The sequence below is a fragment of the Anopheles bellator genome, chromosome 2 (genome assembly GCF_943735745.2).
Source record: "Anopheles bellator chromosome 2, idAnoBellAS_SP24_06.2, whole genome shotgun sequence".
Classification (NCBI taxonomy): domain Eukaryota; kingdom Metazoa; phylum Arthropoda; class Insecta; order Diptera; family Culicidae; genus Anopheles; species Anopheles bellator.
In genome coordinates this window covers 3923009-3945255 of record NC_071286.1, presented here as the reverse complement: position 1 = coordinate 3945255, position 22247 = coordinate 3923009, and the positions used below count along the sequence as shown (strand labels likewise).

Here is a 22247-nt window from a genome sequence, read left to right as displayed (position 1 = left end):
TTCTACTGACTACCGATCGTTACGAACAATGTTTTATTTCGTAACAGAGGGAGTGAGGGATGGAGTCGAACGCTGCACTGAAGTCAGTGTATACTACATCGACTTGTCCCCCAGCGGAGGTAGATACCCTAGAGGGACAACAGAAGGGACATGAGGTTAGAGGTGGTGGATCTTTTGGGCATAAAGCCATGTTGACGAGGGGAGATGTAGGGGCTCACCTTAGACATTACATGGGAGTGAATGATGTATTCAAAGACTTTGGATACAGCACAGAGGATCGAGATGCCACAATAGTTAGAGGCGGTCTGACGGTCTCCCTTCTTGTGGGTCGGGATTAGGAAAGCAGACTTCCACTCCCTAGGGAAAGTTCCCGTCCTAAACGATCTCAAAAATAGACGTGAGAGGATCGGAGCGAAAGAATGCATACAACCCTTCAACACAGAGGAAGGAATGCCATCAGGACCGGGAGAGAAGGAGTGCTTCAGGTTTTTTAAAGCCGAGAGGACAATGTGCTCATCGATAGGGACATCCGAACAGGACATGACATCACAAGGGGTGAGGGATAGTGCACGGGGAGACAGGAGTGAGTGTACGGGCTGGGCCGACAAACATGCATGCTTTGCAAATAATTCGCCAATCCCAGAAGGAGAGGAGGCCGTCTCGTCTTCGAGGGATAAGAAGGAGGAGATAGCGGAGACACCACGCCGATCATTCGCAAACCGCCAGAACGATCTCGGGTTCGTCGTGAACCGGGACTGGATACTCGCCAGGTATCCCCTGTATCTAGCCCGATTGTAAGCGCGATACGCGTTAGATGCATATTTGAATACGCGGCGATGGTACGGCGTGCGATAGCGAAGGTAAGCACGGGCAGACCTTCTAGTATCGGTCCTCAGCGAGCGGAGATGCCTATCGGCCCAAGCCGGATGAGGGGGGGACCTGGCAGGAGGACAATACAGAGGGAGGAAGGAGGTTACGACGTTCTTAAAGTAAGACACAGCAGCATCGATGGCGGGAGCTGATTCAAGCAACGCCCAGTTGGCGCTTGCCAGGAGGTTAGCAAGTTTAGGGCGGTCGCATTTTTTGAGCAACAGACCACCAGGTCCAGTGTTCCGACGGCGTGTAGTAGGAGGAGTCGCATCGGCAGGGACGGTGACGGCCAGCTCCAGCGCAGGATGAAAACTGTCCTCAGCGATGAGGGGAAGCGGGGAGCAGACCACGCTCGTTCTGGTGGCGAGGTCGTCTGAATTCGCGAGCACGAGGTCCAGCATACGATGTTTTAAGTTAAGCACCCCCGAGATCTCGACCAATCCGTTGATGGCCAGCCCGTCCAGGAAGAATCGGGCAGACGAAGAGGTCGTGGAAGGCCGCTGGTGAGCGCCGTCCGGCAGCCACGAGATTGCGGGCAAGTTAAAGTCGCCGAGCAGGATCAGGCGATCGCCCGGAGAGAGCCGATCGATCATCCGATATTGATCCGATAGAGAGCCGATCGATCATCATCATGTCTAGTCACCGAAAATGCTTGTCTGCGACAATCTACTCTTTCTGACGTTTCGACCTATTTTCGTTTTGACGACTTCTCGAAGTTTTGACGTGGGCACTAAGGTTACCACAGCATTAGGTGGGAACTAAGATCGCCACATGGCCAAGAAATTCGATTTGCTTGTGAAGAAGTTCGAATTTATCTAGTCTAGTAGTTACGGGGCGAAGGGAAGAGACGAATTTTAGGAAGCTTACTCTGGATGATGGCTGTCATTGTCGAATAATTTTAGAAATTTGTTCTGGATGGTTTGGAGTTTTTGTAAATGTGTTTGAGCGCAGCTGGACCAGATGGGGGCTGCGTATGACATAATTGGTCTGATTAACGATTTGTAGATAAAGGTTTGGTTCGTGAGTATTATGTCTAACGTAGACGGGTTTTGGTTTGGATTAACTGGGTAAAAGGTGTTAGACCACACTTTACGAAGACATACCACACTTTACCACACTACACGAGAGACGTCTTTGCAGTGAGATAATCACACGCAGTCTGGCGTGATGTATTTGACATCTACTATTTGACATTGTCACTTCTCAGCAGCCCTGTGGGAACGGTAGAGTTGTCACTGATACTCCGAGTGAGTACCAAGAGTGCCCCGACACGCTGTAATCGGCATCGGTGCTCCCCACGATTGACCGTTACTTCTGACAAGAGGTTGGGATGTTGGGTGGCAGATCGTGAAGCTTCCTCTTTGCATTGTATCACAGAGGGCTTTGCCATCCCAATTTGTAGAACAACAATTCCACATTCTGTGGCGTGCATTGAGATCACCGCAGATGAGGTAGTTGGCTTTGCAGTTGGTTAGTGTTTTGATGTCATTTATAAATTCAGTTTTGTTTTTGTTATCACCTGGGTGGTAGGCTGATATGATATCGATTGGGCCTGTTGTTGTTTGAATCGTGGTACCTATTGCTTCTAACGTGGATAACTTGATATTTCTCATAACTGAGTGTTTAATTCCTTTTCTTACCACTATAGCGACTCCGCATTTTGATTGTTCGGCTCTATCGTGTCTGTGTATTACGTAGTTTGTCAAATTGAATTTCATGTTTGGCTTGAGAAATGTTTCGGCTATGGCCAGGATGTGGATGTCGTTGGATTCTAGATAGTTCGTTATTTGTGGATTCTGGTTTGCCACGCTGTTAGCATTCCAGAGCGTGCAATTTAGAGTGTCGTGGATGTCGTTCATGGTGAGCAGTATTTACTTACTATTTGAAAAATAACCATTATTTGGTCGGTTTTAGATTTGCATGCCTTCATGCAGGTGAACGTCTCTGCGATAATACCAGAGAGTTCGTTTGCGGTGAACAGTTCGGCATTTTAAGTTGCCTTTTTTTTAATTATTATTTAAATTCCGGCCAAGCCGGCGCTGCGGAACCCCCCGCTGCCACGGGCCACAGGATTTCGCACGCGGGGAGAACCGTGACCTCGTGTGGTCAGCTTTATTGTTCTTTACAGGGTTGCATTGATTACACTGTTACACACCACACTGTTCCTGTTGCTGCTGTTGCCGCTGCTCAGGTTGCAACTTCTTCGGCCACCGTTGCATCGGCCCTCAGCCTGTCTCGCGCGAGGGCGGCCGCCAGGGTCCGTTGCTCCGCGCACCACTCCGCCATTTTGAGTTGCCTCTGTGTGTGTTTGTGTGGTGATTGGAACTCTTCTCTCCGACCAACTGTTCGGGAGACTGGGTAGTGGAGGATAGTTTACTCTGTTGAAGTTTGGAGCTGTCTGAACGGGCCTGGTTGGTGTTGGTGGTTTTTGTTTTGGCCTTGCTGGGCATTGCCAGAATGAAGCGACGTGGTTAGCACCGCAGTTTGCACACTTTAACTTGTGCTGGGGGATTTTGCCATCGCTGGTGGAGGATGCTGCTGCTAAGGGGCAACTTTTGCTTCCGTGTGTACCTGCACACTTATTACATTTTTCTTCTCTGTAGCAATTTGCTGCTCCGTGGCCGAAGCTCTGGCATTTTTTGCACTGCATTGGTGCGTTTGATTTGTTATAGTGCTCCCATCGCACTCGGCAGTGGTTTACTGCGGTTATTTTTCTAAGAGTACTTAGGTTAGTCTGGCCTTTTTTAAAGTGCAACAGGAACACTGCGTGGTCGGAGAACTTTTTCTTGATATTTAATTTTTTCACCTCAACCGGGGTAACTCCTTCCTCATTTAGGAGGGCTTTAGACTCCTCGCACGTACATTCTAATAGTCCCGTCAGGACTATTTTTGTTGTTTTGTCCTCTTCCAGCTGATATGTGTGGAAGGTTAGGCCCTTTGTATTTTCTAACGTGTTGATTAGTTTTCGGTGGTCGGTGACCGTTTCGGTTTGGATACGCGTACCCTTAAAAGTGGCAGTTGTGAGGAATCTCACTATGCCAGCTGAAATGGCTATACGGTGGACGTAGCCTACCGATGAACTATATACCACTATCGGCGGTATTTTTGTCGATTTTGCCGTGGTCGGTTCTCTTGTTTAGAACGTGGTTAAGGTAGTTGGATCGTCCTCTGCTTCGGAAAGTAGCTCCAATTCATTTCTTGTGCTGACTCTTTCTGTCTCGCACATTGATCCCTCGGCTGTCGAGGTCTCCAGTGGTTTAAACCTTTTTCTACGCTTTGATGTCATTTTCCGATGGTTCCTGTCTCTGTTTCTCTTTTCAATAAGGGGATTTGCACACGCACACTCTTATTTTTACAACCGCACTCGACGATGGGTACTTTGATCGATCGCACTCGACGACTGACACGAAGCGGCTGGTTGAGTTGTCACTGATACTCCGAGTGAGTACCGAGAGTGCCCCGACACGCTGTAACCGGCATCGGTGCTCCCCACGATAGATCGTTACTTCTGACATGAGGTTGGGGATGTTGGGTGGCAGATCGTGAAGCTTCCTCTTTGCATTGTATCACAGAGGGCTTGGCCATCCCAAGTTGTAGAACAACAATTCCACATTCTGTGGCGTGCATTGAGATCGCCGCATATGAAGTAGTTAGTTTTCCGGTTGGTTAAAGTTTTTATATCCTTTATGAAGTTGGTTCTGTTTTTGTTTCCTCCTGGATGGTAGACTGCTATGAAATCGATTGGTCCTGTCGTGGTGTGTATTGTAATACCAATTGCCTCTAGCGTGGACAAATGGAAGCTTTTCATTGATGAATGTTTGACATATAGTTACACGCCTGAACCTACGACTCGTCCGAGAAACCATATCCCGTACACGTGCCACGAGCCACATCCGCTTCACCGATGCGCCGGGACGATCCAGACGAAATCTAACGCTCATAACGGTACATCGGCGACCCACCAACCTGTTCCCACGATAGCAGTGCAGCAGTCAACGGCTAATTCGCTGCATCGACAATTATTTACTATAGGCAAACAGCGGCAAAAACAGACCAGGCCCTCCCAATAGGTCAGCTTGATAAGGTAGAAGTAAGAAATCATTCTAAGCAAGGTAAAAAGTAAGAAATAAAGTCAGTTCTATACTTGGACTCATAATTATATATACCACGTTGCACATTGCGTCGACGCGATTGTTCGCATCCGACGTTGCGGGACTGAGGAGTGGCTTCGTTTCCTCCCTCTGGTGTACTGTGCGCTCCATCGGCCATTGTATCACTGATTAAAAAGATAATATAGATTCTAACGAGGAAAAAATTAATCAATAAGCAAAATGAATCTTGTTAAATACGTCTAGTACACACTTGACACAAGGCATTTGCATTTTTTTTCATTCGGCATTTGCTGCTGCTGCAGTTGCTTTGGCTGCCGCTGCTCGATTGCGCTTAGTGCCGCCGCCAGCGTTGCCCGCAACTCCTCCACTTCTCGCCGCAGGGCTGCCGAATCGGCCTTGGCCGCCTCTGCCTTCATGTTTGCGGCTGCTGCCTCCATTTTGGCAGCCGCGCATTCGTTACAGCTAGCGGACGCCGTTGCCTTTGCCATCGTAATTGGCTTGGTCTTAGCCTTGCCCTTGGCCTCGGCCTTGGCTCCGCTGCTTCGCTCCACGATTGTGACATCGGCGTCACTTTCGGAGCTGGTGTCCGTTCCGCAGTCCGCGCTAGAACAGCTTAGCGCCCTTCTGTTGCCCTTCTTTGTCGAACGGGTGACCATTCGACATCGCTGAGCTTTAGGAGTGCTCTCTCCTTCGCAGTGGCTAATGTCTGCCGCAGTCGCCACGGCAGCCTTCATGTCTCTTGCCTTCGGAGGGGCCATTTCAATGGCCCTCCGAGGCTCTGCCTTTGTTTTGCGGTCCAAGTATTACACACACGACGGCGGTTTATGGGACGCAACGCAACGCAAACTGATGAGGTGGCAGAAAAACGGTAGGTTGCCTGCAATCAAGCGGTACGTTGCACGCAGGTACGGTGTTTATTACCGTTTTCGGCCACCAGACACCACTTTTGCCGCCAAATGTCACCCACTGTTTTCGGCGTAGTTTTCCACAGTTGATCGGTTCCTCACTTGGTTATGCACATTTTATTCTACTTTCCGGCTGGTTCCGGACTGCGCTGTGCGCAAGAACGACACGGATCGCTCCGTGGAGCCCTAGCGCTACCGATTGGGGCAGTTTTCTGAAAACTCGTATTGTTTCGATTTTTCACCGGCATCCACCACCTGTACCACTTTTCGTGTTCCCCTTCACTCCCGGAACACTCCGAACACTTTTGTTTCACTCGTTTTTGCTTTTTTGTCCGTTTTTTCAGCGTCTCAATTTTGCTTGGAAACTAGCAACTGACAGCTGCTCGGAACTCGACGAAAACACGTCCGTCCAGGATGGAACCCACTTTGCGACTTTAATGTTGGAAGGTTAACTGCCCCTTTTGTAAAGTGCAGCAAGAATACTGCATGTTCGGCATATTTCTTTTTAATGCTTAATTTCTTCACCTCACCTCCAGCGGGGTGATTCCTTCTTCGTTTAGGAGGGCTTGGGCCTCCTCGCATGTGCAGTCCAATAGTCCAGTCAGGACTATTTTGGTTGTTTTATCTTCTTCCAACTGATAAGTAGTAGGTGTAGTTTATTTGTTGGGTAGCCTCATGTGTTTACATCATTCATTAACATCATTGGTAACGGGTTCACAATGTTTGTTTTTCTTTCTTATTAAAATTTTCTTATGTGAGTCTGTGCGCAGGTACCCCAGATTGGTGATACATACATGATTGGGCGTATGCATGTTTTGTAAAGTAATAGTTTGTTTTTTTCGTTTAACTTTGATCTCCTGTTTATGAAAGGATAATGCTTTATCGTGCCGCTTGCCGCAGCCGGCAGCGGCTTGGTAATAACGCGCTGTGGAGTACTGGTGATCGGCTGTACGTCTATTCCATCCTCCAGAATACAGTATTGATTTTCGCACTCGAGTTGATTTTTACTGCAGCAGCTGCTGCTTCTGCTTGAGTCTTTTACACACTCACGCATGGTTGCTCTACGTTTGTTTTTTGGGGCCATGGTGGCCCTATTTTGTACTCCTTTTTTCACTTTCGCTTTTTCCCTTGCCTTTTGAATCACTCTAAAACACGTCTGTCTCCGATGGATGCTGGATGACGACTGAACTGATAAGTATGGAAGGTAATTCCCTTGTGGCGAACTCAAACTCAAACTAGTGCCATATTCGGATGACACCTACTATTGACTTGGCTCTCTTCTTGCTCTTTGTTTTACTGTTTCTTTTCTCAAGCACGTTCACGAGCGCGACCAATCCGTTCGATGGTCGGATTAGAACTGACGAGCTAACTAGACGGATATAGTTCTTCTCCTCATACTCTCTTATTTTGGAGCGAAGGACGGTCCTTAGTTCTGGGTCCCGCTCGATACGTCGCTTAATGCCGTGAAACCGCTGCAGGGCCATTTTGCGATTATCCGGAATGGTTGTATTTTCGCTGCGTTACGGCACACCTGACTTATATCGCCTTTTTTTCAGCATGGATATTCAGTCCAGCATGGCCAAAGCCCTCTCCTCCTCCGTTGACATTCCCGGGCGGAAACATCAGTCCTCGTCGTCACCATTTGCCGTTGGTGCACTGCTCGCTGATCACGAGGTCGATACAGCCAGCTCTCGATCCCCGGGAGCCTGTGGGGATCGGGCTGCTCCGCTGACCCTACGGCGCCCACGTTGCATCGTGTACGGCAAACCGCTCGATCGCGGCGTCATTGTCCCGAATGACGCACGTTCGCCGGCGTCGTCGCTCCTGGCGGTCGAGCTGAACGGCCCCGTTCCAGGCCCCGTCGTCTCGGTTCATTACAGCTCACTATCACTAATGAGGTCCTGATCCAGGAGCGTCAGCGTCGAGCCTTCGTCCAGAAAGGCAAAAGCGTGCACCGTTCTGTTTCCCCGGAGCGTCAAGGGAACATATCTGAACTGGGTGTCATGGTTGAAAGTGTTATGAGTTCGTACGGTGTCCAACGCCTTTCCCTTTGAAGTTGTTTTGGAGTCTTACGATGATCTCCTCAGCCGTATACCCACTCATCTGGGTCGTATGCTGAAAGGCGGCTATAACAGCTTTCCCCTGCAGGCGGTTCATTTTGAATTAGACCAAGACACTATTTTCCTGTTTCATAGAATAGTACTTCCAGTTTTTATTTGTGATCATGTGCCTCAAGCGTTATCTATTTGTGTTCGTGCACGGAGCACGAAGATCACGGGAGAAATGTACTTCACGAATTTATCTTGTTTGAAGGCTACTTACGTGTGTTACGTCGGGCGTTCCACGAAGAAAGAGAGCGATGGGTCCCGGTGCCGATCGCACGATCCCCATCGCCGGTGACCCAAGGTGAGCCCGAGTCACCCACGCAGGGTGCTCGGAACTCACTCGGGCCTCGGAGCCGGCGATATCCGGTCACCGCGTGTCCGATATGACATTTCGCCTGGCGGCCGTTACCGCAGTTACCACCGCGCCTGACACATCACGTCAGTCGCGGTGGGCCCCTACAGCAGATTTAGCACACGCTTGTGCTAAACCAATTTGCAATCGTCTCCCCGGCTAAATCGCCGGCCATGCGTAAGCTAACTTGTGATCTAGCTGACTCTTAATTTGCGAATACCGTTCTTCTGCCTATTCTCTGCCTTTTAACTCTGGACTCGTACTTGGCGTTGTCCTCCACTTGTGATCCACCGGGGTCACCGGTGGAGGCTACTGCCGGTACCCAACAAGCCTATTTATAGGAGTGAGTTATCGGCTTCTCTTTCCTCGGGTTTCCTCTCAAGGATCGGGGCAAGACTTCCTGAGAATTGCTTTTGCATTCAGGTCCCACTCATTCACCACTGTGCCCCCTTGGTCTTCTCATCAATAGCACGGGAAGCTAGTATTACCCTGTGGTAGAGCCATAGCTTTTCCACAGACGCTTTCTGCTTGCCTCCTATTATGGCATTCAACCTGATGGAAGCCAAGAAAGGGACAGAAGCACATCCATCCTGGATCATTGCCTTAGTCATAGTGCTGGCATACGATGGGTTCCTCACCACTGACAAGGAATGAAGGGGGAAAGATGCAGATATGCGAGCTAAGGTTAGTGTATCTGCACTCTTAACCTATCCCTCAGCCAGGACCTTAGACTTCAAATCAATACCAGCTACCATGGCCTCAAATGAGGATCTAAATTGGCCCTCCAACCCGTCTTTGTTGATGGCTTCTAGGTTATTCCCTCGCAAGTTGAAGATCATCATCAAAAGACTTACTAATGATGAGTATCCCCTCGGACTTCCGATCACAATCTCTTTCTCCACAGTGACCTCAACCATCATGGTTGGTATTGGATTCTTTCGGACTTCGGACGCGAGTTCGATCGAGACAACTCGAAAAGGTTACACGTTTCTTAACGCGCTTTATTTGGTTCTAGCGGGTATCAAAAACGGTTAAAAATTCCGTGCTCTCGCGGTCACTTTCGGAATCCAAGTCCCAGTCCGGGCCGATCGAAGGACATTCACCTGATCGCCCAGGATTATCGACCGCGAGAGACGGAACGAGATCGCTCTCTCGCGCTGGTGCACATTTGGAGCGGGCTCTGGTGGCCGGTGGCGCAATCGTCCCGACAGTTAAACGTGCAGGTCGATATTATCGGCCGCTTAACTGACACCGGCCCGCGTGTGACATGCTATTTGTCGTCACAATTGCTTTGCTCCGGTGCGTTACCGCGTGTTGGACGAATCGGCGGCTGTGAGGGCGCCAGGTGGGACAACTCGCAGTAGTTCTGTTGGGCGTCAGTCCTGGTGGCGCTCGCCTTCACTGGTTCGTCCTTAGCACGATCCCAGACGACCCGGCGAAACTTGCTGCTCGTCGAGCGTTTCTACTGGTAGGGGAAGCCCCTGGATGCTAGCTGCTCGCTGATGCGACACTTGAGGATTGCCGTCGCACCCTCGCGGGTGTCGAGAATCTCGTCTATGTCGGCCAACATCCCGACTAACGATGCCTCGATGATGATCGATGGCAGCGTTATTATCGCCAGCGATCTGTCCATTTTGTCCATACGGTTGGTAAAATGGTCTATTTTTTCTTTCCATGACGAGTACTTTGTCCATTAGTAGTTGCTGCTGCTGAAGTATGTGCGCGTATTGATTTTCAACCCGCACCAATATCAGTCATTTTCTCTATCAAAAATGTTTCTGTTGCCAATTGTGGCGAGGAGGATACTGCTACACTAGCTTGCGTTGCTGAGATGCTTTGCTGCATGCGTTGTTGGCTCGGAGTGATAGTTTCATGAGTGATGTTTCGGTCTATTTCCATTATTTTGTGTTTGTAGTCGGGGTAATGTATCGTTTTCACTTTCTTGGCAAAACGGAACAGGTAGGAACTACTGCTGAACGACATGTCCGACATCTCATCAACTGCTATATTTGCATCCGCAAGAATTACAAATTCTCTTTTAACTATACACCCGCCTGATGACCAAGACGTCCGACAGTACCGTGGCTGATTCGTGTGACGGTGAACAATGTCCTTTGCGGGGGATCACGCATCCGCTACGATGTCCACCAAGAAGTGTTGGCTGGTGGACTGGTCCCACACTAATAGTCGACTAGTGAGAGAAATCAGTTCCCAGGTTTCCGCTAGATTTCCCCCGGTACTTAGCTTACGTGGTCGAATGGCTTGAAGCGACGTGCGTTCGCACCGAAGGTCCGATGGTAGTAGCTCAGTCGGGGTTCGGCAGGAGGATCGGTGTAGTAGCGTAGTACTAGTATATTCTGTATGTTTGGTTTGGTGGTATACATGTAGGAAGGCAAGTCTCGGAGTTGTCCTCGAGCGTGCGTTAGCGGAGGACAACCCCGAGAACAACTTTGAGTATAAAAGGAAGTCGAAGCGAAGAATTACGGCAGTCGCAAAATAGGAACTCCTATGGCTTGGAACAAGGCCTTGGAACTCAACCCCACCCCAAATAGACTGGACTTTGAAAAACCTCATTCAAAAGAAAAATATCAGCACCAAATCGGCCCAAACCCTACACAAACTAATCTGTATAAAATACCATAACCACAAACACATCTACACTGACGGATCCGTTCACACACCCACAGCAGGTTGTGGTATCCACTCAGACACAGTGGATCGCACAATCCGACTCCCTGATCACACTTCCATTTTTTCAGCCGAAGCAATAGCCCTCACTATTGCAGCCAAGAGACACACTAGCGAGAATCAATTGAACATCATCTTCACTGACTCCGCAAGTGTCCTACAGGCCCTGGAAAAGGGATCTATAAAAGACCCCTTTATACAACACCTTGAAAACTCCCTATCACAAAACACGACCCTCTGTTGGATCCCCGGTCACTCCGGAATCCATGGGAATACAATAGCCGACAACCTTGCTAATCAAGCCAGACTCCAAACCGACCCAATTCAAATAGCACCCTCTCGAAGGGATGCTTCGAAAATCTCGCGATGCGATTTGGATGGTATTGGCCCTGCGCGATGGTGCAATTTGACACTCTCGCGTTCGAGTGTAACTGGGGCATTGCCTACACGGAAGGTGACGGTAGCTATTGCGGTTGACGATAGAATTGCAGAATTGTAGTTTATGCATATTGAATGCGAAGCACCTTTTGAGGTAGGTTCTTTGTTATGGTTCTCAAACATGTGGTCGCAAGCATATGACACCCCGAAGGAGCCGGACCTACTGGCTTGATCACCGGAGCTACAGTCGGCACGTTCTCTGGCATAAAACGCTCACCAGATTTCAGAATGGCAACTATCCCCTTACACAAATCCTCAATATGGCCCAGCTTCTCGACTGCGATACCCGGGATCTTGGAAGCCACTTCCATCTGATTGACGAGGCGCTCCCAGACGTCCGCCTGCTCGCTCATTCGGTGTGCGTCATATAGTCCGGATCTTTGGATCTGGTCGAGATAAAAGTTGTTGACCTCTGTGAGTAGCATCTCATCAGAGAGCTCATTCAAGCTCTTTGGCACATAAGGCCTTGGACCTCCTTCGACTGACCTAGACTGCAGGAACATCATTATTCCGTCGTCCGATATTAGGTGCGCGGAGATGTGTCGATTGGCACGCATGCTGAGAAGCCGGTTGTACACCTCGTCTGCTCGAACCGAGCGCTGTGTACCTCATACTCCTTGACATGACATAGTCTTAGACTTTTTTAGCACTTTATACGCAATTTTCGTTTAGCTCCCATGTAACGTAACGATATTTACGTCCACTCTGAATGCGCTGAAAAACGCCAAAAAATTTGTTTTTCCGGCCGGTTATTTTGCCGGGAGTCGGTTCTGAACCACACATAGTCTTAGGCATCGGAGGGGCGCTAACTGGAGGTGGACCTGCTGAAGCTGTATGTTCGTAGAAGTCCACGAGTGCATCGGCAACCGGGTCTGGATCCTCCTCTCCAGCTGCCTCGGGTTCCTCTACACCTTGCGGCATCAAGTAGCTCGGCGTGTTTTCTCGCGGGAGGGGTGCGTATATGTTAGAATACTCCCCTATTTGAGGAGGAGTGTACTTTCCGGCTACTATGGTCTCACGGAGGCGAGCTCCCCTCAGCAAGTAGTCTTGACAAGCCGGGACCACTATAACTAATCTTTTGGATCTGCTGCCTGAAGGCACTCGAGGCCTATCCAGGGTCTGATGGTCTCTATCTTGGGTGATGGCAAATAGTCTACGTTCAGCTTGATCTCGAACTCTTCTGCCATCCCCTTAATTCCTTGACCTTCTACCACCGACCTGATAACGGCATCCGACGCTTGGCCAATTCCCATAAGAAGCCCTATCATGAACAGGGCGTAATCTTCGAAACCAACTCATTCGACCGTGTAGATAACGAGGCCGTGAACCATGGTATGTGTGTTGAAGCCGACGTATTTTTGTCCCTTTGCGAGCAGGAGCGAGTGGTGCAGGAACCAAGCCTTCAGGATCTTATACGACCTCTGAGCTGGGTCATTCTGCATGGTCGACCAGCGGATGGGGACCCAGACGGTGAGATCATTGTCACCCCATGGCCTCTCCGGAAATACCTTTCCGCAGTCGTTTCCAGGCAATGGGAACGGCCGATTGGGAGGAGGGGTGCGTGGCGTTTTCGGCATCTTCGATCGTAAGGTATATGGCATCTACTTGTGTCTTTACTTTAACGTTTATTTTTAACTTCATCCGCAAAACACTCACTTCGAGCAACTTTAATCAGCAGTCGCTCGGCCTTCTCGTACTCTTCCTGTTGCAGCGGTGAGCGTACTGACGAGACATTTTTGTCTTTAATAACTTTACGCTGTCTGCTTGTGGCCTTGACTGTTCCGATTGGCAGACCTTGCACCTTCCGCTTACAGTTGGAAATGAATCGGAACACACACGCCATCGTTCGCACTAGCACTGTCCACTTAGAGATCCTATATGCGTCCACAACTGTCTCTAGTGCTTTCACTTCATGCAGCAGTAGATGGGCCCGTAGTTCTTCGGTCGTGTTTGCTGGCGGTAAGTCTTTTACAGGCCACTCTTCTTCCCTTTCATACAGGAAAGCTGGACCTCTAATTCAGACGCTATCTTGTTCCATATCAGGGTCTCTCAAACATTTGGTTAACAGGTCAGCTACGTTGAATTTTGTAGGCACCCAGCGCCAGTCTGCGATTTTGGTTAGGCTTAGAATTTCCCCAATGCGAAATCCAACGAACTGCCTATACCTCCGCTGATCGGACCTGATCCACGAAAGCACGACGCTAGCGTCCAACCAATGCACAACTTTCTCAATCTTGAAGTCATGATTTTCGGTGATGGCTTTCCCTAGTCGTGTCCCCAAAACCGCGGCCAGAAGCTCCAAGCGTGGAATGGACAACTGCTTCAGAGGGGGCACCTTAACCCTGCTCATCACCAATGCGCAGTTCACCTCTCCTTCCACCACAGCTCGGAAGTAACCTACTGCACCGTAGCCACTCTCACTAGCGTCCGCAAAGATGTGCAACTGTATGTCACTTATTTCCTTCTTCACGGCGTTTCCGAAGTAGCTCCTCGGTAGCTTAAACGACTCGGTGTGGCGCATCAGTAACTTCCATCGTTGCCACTTTGTTAAACACTCGTTGTCAATCTTGCTGTCCCATTCGTAGCCGGTTCGCCAAATATCCTGCATTAGCCGCTTTCCTTCTGCTGTTATCGGACTCAGGAAACCCATAGGATCGAACAGTGCCATTACACTACTGAGTACTGCTCGCTTGGTTGGGTGTTCTGCTTCTTTCGGATTTGACGGTAGATCGTTCATCTGTCCATTCGCGAAACAAAAGATGTCCTCATTAGGTTTCCAAATGATGCCCAAAATGCGTTCATATTCGATGTTCTTGTCTCGAGATAAGTGTATTGCTGTTTCCGCACTATTCTCACCGACTGCCTCTAGAAAGGTCGGAGAATTTGACACCCAATTTCGAAGGTGGAAACCTCCCTTGGAAAGGATGTATTTTACATCTTTGGCCTTTCGTATAGCCTGTTCTACGGTGTCTGAGCTGTCCAGGTAATCATCGACGTAATGCTTGTTGATGACAGCATTGGAGGCTTCTGGAAACTTTTCCGCATACTCTAGTGCGGTTAGGTTCTTAACGAATTGAGCTGAGTACGGGGAGCAGGTCGCTCCGAAGGTGGCTACATCCATTACGTACTTCTGTGGTAGTCCACTTTCATCAGTCCCGAATAGGAACCTCTGTGCCTGTTTGTCCTCTGTGCCTGGTTCTGGATTCTTACTTGATGGAACATTTCTTGAATGTCCGCTCCTAACGCTGCCGGACCCTCCCGAAATCCACTCACTATCTTTGGCAGTGATATAAGCATATCGGGTCCTTTTAGCAGTTCACTATTTAACGAAACACCATTCACAGTGGCCGCCGCATCCCAGACCAAACGCACCTTTCCGGGTTTCTTTGGATTTATAACCACGTTCAGTGGTAGATACCAAACATCCGAACTAGGAGTTTCTCGCAGTTCCTTTTCCGTAATTTTGTGCGCATATCCTTTAGCTTGATAGTCACTGATTTGTCACTGAACTTTCAGCTTTAGTGTTGGGTTTCTTTCCAACTTGCGTTCGAGCGATCCCATCCGTTTCAATGCCATAGGATAGCTGTCAGGGAAGCTTCGCTTATCGTTTCGCCACACTAGTCCTGTCTCGAATCGCTCACCTACCCTTGTCGTCGTGGCCTCGAGTATCTCTCTTGCCCGTTTCTCTTCTACAGGCTCGGGCATTACGATTGTCGCAGGTACATCTTCCACGATATACTGTTGCCTGACCGCATCATGCAGTTCCTGGTTGGTAACCGTTGACGTAGCGTGTATGTGAAGATAGCTGTGAACCGTTTTTATTCGCTTTTCCGGGCCGTAGATTGTCCATCCGATACGCGATCGTACGCCAATAGGTTCACCCGCTTCACCGACTCGCGATTCCACTGGCGCGAATAGGTCCAAGTTATCTAATCCAATCAGCAGTGTCGGGCTTCCTGTAGAGTCCGACACAGGTATATCTGCCAGGTGTTTGTAGCGTTGTTTCACCTCCGCGTATCGCACATCTTGTCTCGGTAACTGAAGCTTCGACACTGTGCGTACGTTGCTCAGTGGGAATCTTTCTCGAGATCCTTGAGCCGAAATGAACAACTCTACTTTCCGCGACTTGTCTTCGATGCGGTTGATGTCGGCCGTCCATGCTACTATTAGCGGCTCGACTTTGCCGTCTGCTTTTAGGTTGGTGGCGATCGCATCGTCAAACAGCGTGGCTGACGATCCTTCGTCTAGGAACGCCAATAGTTCCATCTGCTGGTTACCCGCGTATATTGTTACCGGCAATGTCCGGAAGATCACGGAGCACTCTTCGCTGGTGTCCTTTTGTACATCCTGTATGTGGACAGTCTCCTCGACGTGATGTAGCAACGGATGGTGTAGTCCATCGCACTTCTCAACTGTACATCGGTATGTTGAAGCCCATGATCCAACGTCGTGTTTACACAAACACACTTCGCACACGTTAGCCTGTTTCACGGTCTTCAGGCGCTCCGTCAGCTCCATCCGCTTGAACGCGAAGCATGCTTTCAGCAAGTGCTCCGGCTTTCCACACGCCCAACAAACCTTTGCGTTCACATTTTTCGGGCCTTTATTTGCCATTTCGCGTTCAGCGGTATGTACGTGTAAACCAACCTTCCGTCTGGCACCTTTATCATGTCCGATGTCATTTGGTTTTGAAGACGGGAAATCAGCTACTTCAGATACCTCTTCCATGATCTTGTCCATGAAGCAGGCAAATGCTAGTAGCGACTGTTCCTCCCGATCTTTCTTGTACCTCACCCAGTCCAAGCTGTAGGTCGGTGGGAGCTTATCAACCAATTCTTGTACGAGCATAGGATTATTTAGGTGCTCGTTTAGTTGTGCTGCTTGAATATGGTCGCATAATTGTTTTACGATAATTCCAAAAGGCAGAAAGGTTTCAAGTTTTTCTGGCTTTGGTGCCGGCGCGTTCTTAACCTTCATCATCAGTGCCTTTAGCAGCTTCTCCGGCCTTCCGAAAAGATTTCTCAGGTCCCGGATTACGCCCGGTACCGAGTCTGGCAACAGAAGACGACCTCTTACTGCTTCCAGAGCATCACCCGCCAGGCTGTCTTGGAGCCGCTTCAGGTTCTCCAAGTTTGAGAACCCACACACTTCCGTGGTGGTCTCATAGCTACTCAGGAACTGTGGCCAAACTTCTGGCTCACCACGAAATTTGGGTAGACTTGCAGAAATCGCTTTCGAAGTTAGCGATCTCTTGTTGTAGCAGTATTTCCTGCGCAATAAGCTCTTCTTCAGCTTTTTTCCGCTGTTCGAACAACGCTCGTTGGTGTAGAAGGTTTCTACGTCGCTCTTCTAGCGCTTCGTTGAATTCCTTTGTAACCTGCTCTCCATGGGACTTCACGTCCATTCCACTCCTGCGCATGAGTAGTGAGCCCACTGGTCACACTCATCGCATTGGACCCATTCACCGTCCGTTGTACTCTTGCATTGGACACACTGTTCACCATTCATGGTTGTTTCACGATGTTAACTCTGCCACAAACTACGCAGAATCGCAATGTTCACTCCGGTCAGCCACAAACTACGCAGAATTGCAATGTTCGCTCCGGACATTTGCCTTGAGCTGCTGCACCAATTGAATTTTATACTAGTTTAACTTACTTTTATTTTAGATCGTTACGTAAAAGTCCTTCACCTCACCAACAATGTGGCTCATATGTGGCGTGTTACAAGTTACTTTTCCGCGCTTGTCATATTTTATGAACATCGTGATTTTCTGTATGACTTGACTTCTGGAACCTCTCATTGTGTTGTATATTTCGTTTTATTTCCGTTATTCGCATTCTTTTTGCCCATCACAATACTCTGCCTTAAAACGCGAACTTTCTTCTATTCTCCATAGTATCCCATTCTATTCTTGTGTTTGTTTTGGCCTATTACGAAAAAGGGTACATTAGGTAAAAAAGGTAAAACCCACTGGTAAAAAGAACGAGAGCTGGTAACGCTGTTAATAAGATAGAGAGCTGCCATACTGACTGGAACGGTGACGATGAAACGAGAGTTATGATTGTTGATTTTACGTTTCGAGCGGCTTCTCATGTAGTAGGATCACTACAACAGTATATAGGTACACTAGATAAGAAGACGTGATAACACACACTGAATATGCCCAAATGATAGACTTTCTAGCTTTCATTGTTTGTCGCCTTAGGTGACGGATATCATTCCCTCTATTTTGTGTAAATGTGGTGGTTTCTTAAAATATTATTGGCGCGCTCGCTGTTGGCCGATGTTCACACTTCGGCATTTTGTGTCACGGTATATCACCTCGGATAATTTACTCGAATAACACCCCACACAAACAAAACACCACATGCCTTCTAAAAGCGAATTTGAAGAAAAGATAAAAGAAGAGTATGTCCAGGGCTAGGTTGGACTCTCAGGTCAGGGATGGATAATTAGTTTGAGTCAGCACAGAACCATGTACAGGTAGAGGCGATAAAGAGAGGGCATCGATCTTTGAACACTGAAAATGCGCACTTTAGATAGAACATAACTAATACACCTAGGAAGAGAGAAACAGGGCGCGTATCAATATCATCACGCAATTTATTGTCAATTTAGAATATATCAGCAAAGCGACAAAGCGGCGAGAAACGCCGATTCCAATTCTTTCGCCGAAAACCCCTCGCTTCAATTCGTTCCTCTCATGACTGAAAAGTGTGCGTACTTTAATAAAACAATGTAAACGAAGCAAGTAAAAGAAATACCCATCCTCCCGTGTGTCCTTATTCTAATCGACGGTCGTGACACCAGATCGAGTGGCCAATCTCCTTTCTACACACACTTTAAGTTGCAGGAAGTTAATTGCAAAGAATATGTTTTAGTCCAGCAACTCGCGGAGTAAAGTGGTGTAATGTACAGCTGGTTGGTGAACACAAACTTGCTAGAGAGAAAAAGCTGTAAAAAATAAACCACGAAAACTTCTACACAACAACATTTATGAAATACTTTTTTTTCTCTAGTCTATCCGAACTCATTTTTGGTTTGTTTCTCTTGTTGATGGTTTGCTTGGCAGACATATTATCTGCAAAACGTGCCAACAAAGGTAAGTAACGTCAATTGAGGTAGCTTTGCACCCGAAGTTACGTAATCTGGATGACACCTGCTCCGATAAAATCATAGCAAATAGTTCATAGCATAGTTCAAATCATAGCAACTGTGCACCTATCCGATAGAGCGATCTCGCTCCGTCTCTCGCGGCCGCTCATCTGGGCCGATCGGGTGAATGTCCTTCGTCCGATCGGCCTGGACGCGAGGTCGGTCGCTGGAATGGTCGTCTCGGTGTAAACACCTAGGCGCGAGCAACGAGCGTCCTGATTTGGAGTCCGAACGCGACCGCGATAAGACACGGAACTTTTTGACCGCCCGTTAGTGGCCGAGCTGTGAGTTTAACGCACTTGAATCGCGAATTTATCCGTCCGCCCGCAAGCAGTGATTTAGGACAATTTAGCCTAATAAAGCGCGTTAAAAAAAGTGTTGAATAGTATTGATTCATATTGACTTCATTCCGCGATTCATGAGCACGAAAGAATCCAATAAAATTAATAAATTGCAAACCGCGGCTTGCGGCTTGTAGATTTCCAACACCCATCGAATGCTAACGGACATTTTGAAGTTGAAAATCGCAATTTATCGTTCGTTCAGTGTGTGGCTTGAAAAAAATCATTTCGATGTGAAATATTTCGAAGAAAATTTCAAACTCAAAATGTTCGCTACGTCGTGACACGAAAACGGCGCAGCATCCGCTTGGGGACATGCTTCGAGCAGAACAATGCGTGAACAAAATGCGCTGTGCGCTCTGTGGTGCACCAATTTCTAATCACTTTTAACGGCCGATGTTTTTGAACAGCCTTTTGCTGGTTGGTGCATTCCTACTGGTTGGTTCGTGAACGGTTTGACGGCAAAATCCGATGCCGAGGGTATAATAATTTCGTGTTTGTCACGCTAAACACTCAACACCCACATGTAAGAGACGAAATATCGCCTAGCCTTGATCCCCCGGATCCCTTGCCACCAGTTGCCGCTCCCCTCGACTGCCGAGCACGACAAATCCAGCTCAGATTTGGGCAATAAAGTGCAACATGCTGACACGGTCAAGAAGTGATTACGTTCAGCGCACAGGCCATGGAATGGCCACCCCTTGTGTTCGCCCAGTCCTTGAATGATCGGATGTTCGCCAGACTTTCAATGTGTTTCTTTCGCATTCCTCTCCGCTAGAACCGACACAGTTTTACGACTCACGCCGCGAGACGCTGCGGCTTCAGTTTTCCCTCTTTTTTTTATTGTCCTTTATGTGCCCGATTGTTGTAGCTCTGGGCTGCTGACGGTGCTGACGAGTGAAAGAGGTATAGCTCAAGCGAAACCCGCGATACCCATATCGCGGCGTGTCGCGACATGAGCATTACGTTATGATCCACTGCTCAGATCGAGCCGGGCCAGCGAGAAACCATTAACCGGAATTAGTCACGGGTCCGGGGCGACCCCTCTGTGACCGTCCGCCGACTCACAGCCGACGTCGCGGAAGCACTCGGACGTAGTGGTGAAAACTAATTACCATAAATTATTAAATTTTACTGTCAAATCAACCATTGATCCGCGCAATGAATCCAATCCGTCGTCCGCATTACTTCCCTCATACCGCCAAGAAGTGGGACGGTAACACGCATAAATCTTGCGGGTGACGGCCCCGCAGCTCAGCAAACTAATCGCTCGAGAAACTTCGTCTATCATCACCTACGTCGCCAATCGGGCTCGGGGTTTTTTGCCCCACCGAAAATGCTCAGTGGAGATACCGAGTTTTAAGCTTCCATCATTTGTTAGCTGGAATCAGTATAGTTTCTAATATCAATCCGTAGAAACAATCCAAAAGGTAACGGCCTTTTCTGACACGACTGGCCGTAGAAAACCACCGAGTTCACTGCTACCGATTCTACCTAATCCATCTTTGCGCAGAAAATTTTCTTCCAATGCTCGGGCATAAAACGCAGCATCATAATTGCTTTGCCGCATTTTTGTGCATATTTTATCCTTCCGTTGCCCTCCCCCCCGCCGCCCTCCTCGGCACTAGCCTCGTCGACTGGCCAATGGAACTGACACTGTGTGGTCCACCGACGGACGGTCCCACGGTGTCCTGTCCTGACCGAAGCGAACCCCAAAATATTGGTTCCAGCGTGCCGGCGTAACGCAAACGCAACCGCTCAAGGTTATGAAAGCGGGATTTACGATCCCAATGATCCGCAGACGAAGACGAACCTTCGGACCTCCAGTGCGCGATGGACGGACCCGGACGACGCGATCGAGCTGTGTTTCCGTCTCGCCTCTATTGTTCATCGATATCGATACTGCCACACAGGCTGTCCCGCTGGCTGGAACGTTGGGGAACGTTGGAGGGGCAGACGGGGAGTTGTGGGGGGTCGTAAAACAGTAGGTCCAGTAGGGGGGCTGGCATGCATCTGGAATTCGCTGGGCTTCGAGGCGGGCGTCGGATGGGCGCGTGATCTTCACGCACCCACGGCCTCGGCCGCTGTCGTAAATCTGCAAACGACAAAACCGAGCTGGCTAATAAAACCATCAGCATCCAACAACGGACACCAAAGGAGACGAATCGGAACGCATCATATTTTTACTGTTGCAAAAAAAACGCGAACGGGTGTTTCGACAATTCACTTGCATTTTAATGTTTCTCTTCTTCCCTTCTGGCTGAAATACCTGCCCAGAGGGGTCGGCGTGAAGCGAGCCCCAAACGGCCAGGACGGATATGGGGCCACAAAAATCCCGCGAAGGTATGCCAACTGTCCGTCAGCCTCCGGGTGTGCTGTTAAAGTCGTTTTAATACATGATTATGTGTTGGGTGTTCCAGCTTATTTTTCAGTTTCACATGATCGACTAGAGAGAGTGTTTTCCAGAACATGTTCATTCATGCTGAAATTTAACTTCAGCATTTCAGACAACTTTCGTTCATTTTATTTATTACAGTTTGGGGATGTTATCCCTCCCCGATTGGGCCAATAAATCTAGAAGATGTTTCAGAAAAACTGTGTGGATTTCATAAAATCACATTTATTCCGCGCCAAGCCCGTCTTTTCCTTAGTGATACGATCGATCTACAACGCTTTTTCACCCTTTCTGTGATCATCGGGAACGATCTTTTTTCCAGTTTCAATGCGCCAGCCAAGTCAGTACCGATCCTGTCCTGAAGAATTGTGACTTCGGTAACTGTAACGCCATCGTCAGACGTCATCTCTCGAGCTCATTGGCCCAGTGTCACCATCGTCGCCACACGTATTGTTGCCCGTTCGACACCCAACAGTGTTTGGCCTTCGTTTCCCATTTCGTCATTCCGATCCGTCTCCCGAAAATGAGTTGCCCTTCTGCAGCACGACCTCTTTTGGAATGTTTTCTATTGGTGACGTGTCATTTTTTGTGCGGCCCCTTATCGAAGCCCCTTTTACTAATGCTTGTGGTCTTCGGAGCTGTCAGGTTCTGTTGGTGCCAGGTTGGTTGCGGAAAGAATTGGGTCGTCTTCGAATTGATCACGAGATGATCAGGAAAATGTGATGCCGCACCCATACTACGATGATGAAGGAAAACGGTTTCCCGTTTGGGTGTGGTCGCAGAACCACCGGTCACTCACACGCCGAAGGCTACGCCACCGGTCGCTCACCACACTGATAGTGTCTTACGATCTTCGATCATCCTTGCCCACAACTATGATTTT

The 22247-nt window shown here is 48.7% G+C and overlaps 1 protein-coding gene across 1 annotated transcript in view; it reads right to left on the bottom strand.

Moving 5' to 3' along the window:
- LOC131212013 (tigger transposable element-derived protein 1-like) overlaps window positions 1–11823 on the bottom strand; it is a 21386-nt gene extending 9563 nt beyond the window's left edge. The window contains exon 1 of the mRNA XM_058205725.1: window positions 11718–11823. Coding sequence (XP_058061708.1) covers window positions 11718–11823 — 106 coding nt within the window. The remainder of the gene's footprint in view (window positions 1–11717) is intronic.
- Between the last annotated feature and the right edge of the window lie 10424 nt (window positions 11824–22247).